Source organism: Hippichthys cyanospilos, chromosome 3 (genome assembly GCF_059441005.1).
Source record: "Hippichthys cyanospilos isolate Australia breed blue-spotted pipefish chromosome 3, RoL_Hcya_1.0, whole genome shotgun sequence".
Taxonomy (NCBI): Eukaryota; Metazoa; Chordata; class Actinopteri; order Syngnathiformes; family Syngnathidae; genus Hippichthys; species Hippichthys cyanospilos.
The window spans coordinates 777,810-785,698 of NC_142371.1; the positions used below are offsets into that span (position 1 = coordinate 777,810).

Sequence of the window (7,889 nt, forward strand, 5' to 3'; positions counted from 1 at the left end):
TTGATCATAAAACTAGTCATTGTTGGAATTACTATTTTTTTCAGTACAAGGTCTATTATTTTTGTTAGTATTATCATTATGATTACTTCTGTTGTGTACTATACTGTAATAAAATTAATACATATGTCATAACTGTTCCTTTTATTATGGTCATTGTTATTAATATTTGTGGTAATCATGGAATATTAGTGTTTTGTACTACATTGTGATCAAATTAATACTCGTGTCATAATTGTTCTTGTTTACTATTATCATATTTATTAAAATTTGTAGCTATAATAGTGGGAACTGGTTCTTCCATTAAATATTTATATAGCCACATATAGTAGTGTCTGTCAAACCGTTTCACCAATTATGAAACAAATATGTTTAATATACCATGAAAGTTGTTATAGCAATATATAGTAGCGGCTTTTTTCAATCGTGACTGCCTATTATTATTATTAAATCTGATGTGTACTGCATTATAGTATTATTATTCGCATCATAGTTTTATTTTAATTTTATCAGAGCTATTATATTTGTGGTGATGATGAAACATGATGGAAATACTGCAGTAGCATTAAATATCATAGCAATATACTGTATACGCAGTAGTGGTTGTCAAACCAATTAGGGACTGTTTTAAAATTTTTATTTAGGTACTTTTCACATTATAATTTATGTGCAATCCATTTCAAGCAAATTATTTTTATTTTATTTTTTTACGTTTCCATGTAGTGTTAATGTTCAAATTGCATAATCTTAGAGTAGCATACAATGTTACTTTTTTTATAACTAAAAATCTTTGTATTTGAGTACTATGCTGTATTTTAATGTGGTACTTTAGAGTTTTAAAATTACATGCAAATGTTAGTTCACCTTGAAAGTGAAACAATTAAAGTGTACATGTGCAGTGATTCTTTCACACACCACTAGGGGGAGACTGGTGCACCAATTACACTTTGAGAATCACTAGTACATTGTGTTTTCTTTTTAATAAATCATCATGATCATCATAATGACTATGAAGGTAGTGGTAGTCCTATGTCGAAGAAAAATACTAGCACCTTTTTATGACTGGGCATCTGGCCGCGCTGATGCCGCCATTGACCAATAGTGCGAAAGTGTGCGAGCTGGTAAATCATTGCTAGTTTTGGAGCAGCTGGGCTGAAAAAGGGGGAAGCAGCCAAGTTGAAGAAGGAGATGCTGCTTGTGGACATCAAAGCACTTTGCAGTCATGTTGAAGCGCCGCGTCTTCCGGGTGACGAATGATCTGCTGAGAGAATGCATGGCCGAGTTCCTGGGGACCTTCATCTTGTTGGTGAGTGACTTGATTTGGATTTTGCATCAGATACTCACAAAAGTGTTGCACTGGGATAGCAGCGCAACGATCCCATTGGACGATGAGTAAGCCCTTTGTGGCAATGTAATAGCATCGTTTCCACATCGTCGCTTTTATGACTGTTTCAGCTGTTTATCTTGTAAATAATTCAGAATACATAATGATCACATGGTGATATTTTTTTCTGTAATATTTCAACAAGTACTTGCTCTCTCTTTTATTTATACTGCACAATAATGTTGGCCAATCAGTGAGTAAAAATAAATAAATGACTGATCCAATAAGATAGACCAACTTAGTTTAATAATGTGAACTACGAACTAGATGACCATTGACATACTTTAGGAAAAAAGAATAATAATTAGACTTAGAAAACAAACAAACCCAAAATGCTAATATTAAATGCATAGAAAATGATTTAGGAGGAAACCTGCCCCCCCCCCCCCCCCCCCCAATTCTTTTTTTTTAACTCCTTAATGGCAGAATGCTGATGAATAATAAACATATGTTAAAAGAAAAATTCAGTGACAACAATGTGATCTGTTTTGGGGATTGTTAGAAATGATGCGTTTTGTCGTCCTGTTACCGGGAACCAAAATAACAAATGAACAATTAGCGAATTTTCGTACTTACCCACTGTAAGAGATACAAATTTGTTTATCTTCGTATGCAGGGTTTAGCAAGTGTACAAAAATCAAGATCCTGGTCCTGGTTTTACTTCTATGACTCTACCCAATACTTCTTAACCCACCAAGCAGATGAGAACAAATGAAGTCCATTTTCTTTCAGCCCAGTATCTTTTACAATAGTCCAAATTGTTATCCACTTTTTTTTTTAATTTTATCTTTAGTTCACAAGCACGGAAGGATCTTCCATCCAAGATCCTTCTTTGGCCTTTGTTTCCTCCTAGTTTTATAAACACCTGCATACAGCCTAAACAAAGACTTCCCTACCCATAATATTAGCCGAAATCAAAATGAGCTTAACCTTGTTCTACTTGCCTAGTCCACATTACTTTAGGTGAAAATGCTTCAAAAATCCTGGTAAAAGGTAATAAGTATTTGGACAAAAACGTGTGGATTTTGTTGCTTATTATATCTTCCAAAAAACACATTATGAACCAGAATGCCATGTTTTGACAAATCAGGGAACACAGAACATATTAAAGGTCACCTTTAATAATCGGTTTTATCAAATGTCAGTTTCCATTTTTGACATTGCCTTGTATTGAAACATGTTGTTTTGTCTTTTTTTTTAATACTTTAATGAAGCTTTTCGGATGCTCTGCGGCAGCTCAGGTGAAGACCAGCAGGGAGACCAAAGGCCAGTTTCTGTCCATCAACATGTCTTTCTCAGTGGGCGTGATGTCGGCAATGTACCTCACCAAAGGCATCACAGGTAATGTACAAACATTAAACCGTTCCGCACACTAATGTTTAACTCGTTCGATCCCGAAGACATGTTTTTACCCTTTTTCCTTGAGATACATTCGCTTCTGTACGTTTTTTTATCTCGTCATATTACGAAAATTAGCATATAAATAAATACAAAATGAAATACAGTAAAACAAAACAACCTCAAAATTCCCATTTGAAATACTGTAAACACAAGATAAGATTCTACGGCTCATTAATATAGCTGCTCGGATGTTATTGCACTTTTCTGGAACACATACCAGAAGCCAGAGCTATGACAACGATGGAAATGAAGGAAATTGTTTTCTTTTTCTGCTGCTCTTCTCCGCTGCCGCCGGTTTAATTTTGGTACATGGCCTCATTCAAAAGGTAATGTATTGTAACATTTAATGTGGTGTTTGCGAAGTGCTTGGGATGATTTAAAAGTAAAATAAGATTCATAATATGACAAAAGTCATGACACAAAAGCCACTCTAGATTGGATTGATATAAAAAAAATGAAATGTGACAAAAATAAAGCATTTCAAAACCAATATGTGATATATTGAAACCTGAATGTCGCATATGTAGTATTGCTTCACTTCGTATTGCAATATATTGATACATCAATATTGTCACCCAACCCTTATATATATATATATATATATATATATATATATATATATATATATATATATATATATATATAATTTGTGTGTTTTTTCAAGGGTGTGGCAAAAGGATACTCTAAAAACGGCTCATGCTAAATGAAGTGCTGTACTGCAGCAATAAATTGCTTTAGGTGATTAATTATTAATCAATTTCTTTAGTTAATAAAACTAAAATCAGTTGGGTTAAAAATTATCCAATTATACCGGTTAAAAAAAAAAAGATCGACCTGATATATACATCAGTGTGAGGTGATCTTTTGGGTGGTTTTGTACAAAAAAAGGGTCATTTTGTGCCAGACAGCCTCAGAAATTGCGTTGCTTTGCATAATACAACCCTGTTGGTTAAAAAATCAACCTAAAAAAATGACCCAAATATTGTCTCTGTCCTTTTTTTTGGCCCATATTGGTTATCTTTTGCCCAACAAAGTAATTGAATCCATTAGTACATAATCATCTAAAATATTTGATTACTTTATAACTTAATTAACTAGCTATATTCAGACACACTTTAAGCCAAACATGGGGAAAAAAAAGAAAAAGAAAAAATAAATACCTATTGAATGTCTGGACTGTTAAAAAAAAAAAAAAACGTAAAAAGACGTCTTTGGGATTGAATGATTATGGTCCAGCATTAAAACACCATTGTGATTTCCTGTTTTGTACTCTGCCACTGCTCTTGCAGGTGCTCATCTGAACCCGGCCGTAACGCTCAGTTTCTGTGTGTTGGGCCAGGTACCATGGAAGAGGATGCTGCCATATTGGCTCTCCCAGGTTCTGGGCGCTTACGTCGCATCGGCGCTTGTCTACATGGTCTACTACGGTCCGTCTTTTTGCCTCTTTTCCTGCTTTGGGAGCGTATAAATACAATTCCAAAATAATCCGAAGCAACGATTGTCACAAGAGCTCTTCTCCGAGCAACGAAATGCAGTAATCGTAAGATAAGATAAAGCTATTGTAGCCCAACAGTAGGAACATTCACGTGCTATACAAGAGCAAAGCCCAACGTGTGAGCACAAGATAATGAAATAAGTCGTCTTATATGTCAAGATAAAAGTAAAACCCAAACATTTAATTTACAATATGTTCTGTGTGAGTGACAGATAAATTAAGTGGCAAAACAAACCTGTTTTTATCCATCTATGGGGGGGTAGCTATTTTGTCACTGTCAATTAAAAATGACATCACAGTTGCTCAGGGATCAAACAACAACCAATCACTGTTTCTGAGTTTGGTCATGTGGTGTGTGCAAGCTGAGCTGTGCTTGGTTGCTACCTGGGCTGTGATAAACTGATGTCATTTTTAGTTAAAAGTCAGTGGCAAAATGTTCGCCTCCAACAAGTTGATTTTGCAAACAATTTCATATTCCACAAATACAACAGTCGAGATTTCTGAGTAATTTCTGACTATTGTGGGGGGTAGTTGGGGTTGGTTGTGGTTGGGGTTGGATTCCCCTTTTAAAAATTAGTTACACAATACGTGTTTTTGTAAAGGTTTTGCCGTACGTAAACATTTCATAATCAAAGTAAACATACCATAATCAAAACTAATGATTGATATATCTAACTATCAATTTATATTTTGTTGTTTAAAAATAGACATGAAATACAACAATACATTTATGTAAAAAACAATTGTAGCTAATGCTTATTAAAAAAAATACTACCAACATTTTATTTAGTCAGTAAAACACTATGTGTACCTTTTTTAAATAAGTTTTATTATATGCATGTCATTGCAAATTAGCATTTCAACACAAAATAAGAAATGTCAGTCATTATTTATACACGTTTTATATGTATTTTATGTTTTATGTATATTGTCTTATTTGATAAAAAAATAGCTCAAATACTACCAATATTTAAAATAATCACTACAATAATCATTTATTAAATTCAGATGTTTTAATACTTGTCATGAAAAAGATCTATGCTTGTGATATTTGACTGCTTGAATAGACTAGCTTTCCAATGCAACGCTTTTTTACTGAAGAGAAATAAAACCCATGTGTTCCTGACTTACTTTAGTTATTGAATGTTTTGCTTTTATTAATTAGTGTTTTATTTTCTTTAACAAAGCAAATGTATTAACATTGAGTGCTACATATCGCTTATTTTTCTGTCTTAGATGCTATAATGGATTTTAGTGGTGGAATATTGACTGTGTATGGAGCAAATGAAACGGCGTCCATCTTTGCCACATATCCCACTGAGTACGTCACCTTAGGCAGAAGTTTCCTCGACCAGGTCAGCACTTTTTTTTTTCTTTTTTTTTTTTTTTTGGCTGTATCCTGCATATGATATAGTCTAACGCTACTGCTGATTTGGATCCTCGCCAGGTGGTGGGTACAGGCATGCTGATGTTATGCATCCTATGTCTGGACGAGAAGAGGAACACCCCGGCTCCCAGCGGGTTGATTCCCGCCATCGTGGCGGTCATCGTGCTGGGCATCTCCATGTCCATGTCGGGCAACTGCGGGGCGGCCATCAACCCGGCCCGCGACCTGGGACCTCGGCTGCTCACTCTGACTGCGGGCTGGGGCACTGAGGTCTTCACGTAAGTACAAAGCGGATCGGGAGAGATAATGTTCACGGTCAGATATTGTATGTTTATGATTGCGGTTGCTGCACGTTCATGGTTCAAGGTCTGCTGAGGTCTGCTCGATTGTTCGAATGGCATTTGGAATTGTCTGCCCTGTTGCAAAATAGTGAATGAAGTGAAATGTTATCGCGTGAGAACTTTTATCAGAATCAAAGTCGCAAGCATCTGATTATGTTGCATTGTTTGTCAACTGCAAACATACAAGCTCACGTGCCCACCGTCGAGCTTATTATCATTGTAGGCCGTGTTTGGGCAAGTGTATCTGATGAAGTGGCCAATGAGTGTATAAAATGACTATTGACTAGGTTGGTAGCATCAGCGTTTCTAACAAACTTGGCTCCAAGCTCACAAAAATGTCCTAATTTAATCCGTCTTCAAATTTGTCATGTTAGCTGTTTATTTCTTTGTTTTTATTTTTGTATGAACGAAGTTATACTTTTCCTGTAAAACAACGACATCCTCAGGCTTTAGGCGTAACTGCATCCTCGATTCAATGTTCCTTAGTAGCTGTTTATCACGTGTGCGGCTGATTTATTTTATTTGTCCCGTATATTTGCGTACATCCAAAAAAAGGACTTTACACTATCAATCATATGTTGTTTACGTTCGCCTCGAAAAATCTGAATAGGAACTTGGACGACCCGAGTAAGATTTTTTCCAATTTCCCACTTTTCCCAAATGCAGCATTTGAGTCTGCGACCAGTTCGAATTATTTATTTCTAAGAGCCTTATTAAGCTTCTTGCGGTTCTTTGTACATTTCAAGGCATTGCTTGAGCCCTATGGAGTGTGAAATGTGTATTTTTGTAAAATGCTTTGGCACCTTTTGAAGTAAAAGATTAAGACACAAATTGAAGTGTTTATTTTTTTCAAACAAGTTTTGTCAGTCTTTGCTTTTCTGGTTTCAACATTTGTTTTTAAAAAGAATATAGCGTAAATTGGATTCAAATAAATCTTTATAAACAAGCAATTCTCAGCTCATTCACTGCCATTGACAGGAACAAAATCTATGGAAGAAAATTCACTTTAACTGCGCCGGCATTGAAAGATTAATGACAAATGAAACATGAGATTTTTACCTCAGTAAAGTTACAGTGTCAAAAATTAATTTTGGCAAATGCAAAAAATATATATTTCTTATAATGCCATATCTTTCAAAATTTACTTATGGAGTGGTTCCTAATGTATAATAAATGTTGTCTTTGTTGATGCAAATGTAATGTACTATTTTCTTAACACATAATGATAACAAATACAATATCCTAACTGTGGTCATATTAATAATCATAATTTTTATTGTGCAGGTGTTACAACTACTGGTTCTGGGTCCCTCTGGTGGCCCCCCTTCTCGGAGGCGTCTTAGGTTCTTTGATGTATGTAACCTTCATCCACTGGCACCTGCCTGACTTGGATCCTCCAAAAGAGGTGGACACATCATCCATTGCCAGCGACGCCATCAAGCATTCCACAGACGCGCCATTGATTGGCATCGAGTTAAAGACGGCGTCATTCTGAGACCCTCACACAAAAGTCGAGAGATTTTTATATCACCAAGTCAGGAGGACTTTTCTTTGTGTATTTTAAGCACCAAATGAGGTGAGCTTCACATACAAAGTGCAGGCATCTTGTGTTATAGTGCTGTTTACATTTCTGATGCATTTAATATTTTATCTTTCTCGATCTAAATGTTGTTTTGTTTATCTGTATGCTCTTGTTATTAAAAAAAAATACATAATGTATCCTCTGCTGATAGAACAGTAGAGGGCGCTACTAAATAAGCCAGATGCCAAGTGCAAAGTCCATTTTTGAACTCAAATGATGTTGTTTCTTGTAAATAAACGTGCATGGAGAATAAACAATTTAGATATGGTCAAAGGAAGGAGAGTAACATCACGGATGAATTT

General features: G+C 35.3%; 1 protein-coding gene across 2 annotated transcripts; it reads left to right on the forward strand.

Annotated features, from left to right (window-relative positions):
* Positions 1-1,062: 1,062 nt before the first annotated feature.
* Positions 1,063-7,864, forward strand: LOC148425300 (aquaporin-10-like). Of its 2 annotated transcripts, none has more exons than XM_088409870.1 (6): positions 1,063-1,303; positions 2,596-2,722; positions 4,072-4,209; positions 5,514-5,632; positions 5,725-5,942; positions 7,290-7,864. In XM_088409870.1, exons 1-6 carry the CDS (start codon positions 1,220-1,222, stop codon positions 7,498-7,500), a joined length of 897 nt encoding a protein of 298 aa, XP_088265996.1. In that variant the 5' UTR covers positions 1,063-1,219; the 3' UTR covers positions 7,501-7,864. The 2 variants fall into 2 exon arrangements, with proteins under 2 accessions (XP_088265996.1, XP_088265997.1); XM_088409871.1 differs by having other exon boundaries at positions 1,066-1,303; positions 2,618-2,722.
* The last annotated feature ends 25 nt before the right edge of the window (positions 7,865-7,889 follow it).

What these genes read in the sequence shown, in the direction of transcription:
- LOC148425300 (XM_088409870.1), top strand. Translation starts at nt 1,220, where the DNA reads ATGTTGAAGCGCCGCGTCTTCCGGGTGACGAATGATCTGCTGAGAGAA. An exon ending in CCTCACCAAAGGCATCACAG is followed by an intron (nt 2,723 to 4,071) that starts GTAATGTACAAA and finishes CTGCTCTTGCAG; the next exon opens with GTGCTCATCTGAACCCGGCC. An exon ending in TGGGGCACTGAGGTCTTCAC is followed by an intron (nt 5,943 to 7,289) that starts GTAAGTACAAAG and finishes TTTATTGTGCAG; the next exon opens with GTGTTACAACTACTGGTTCT.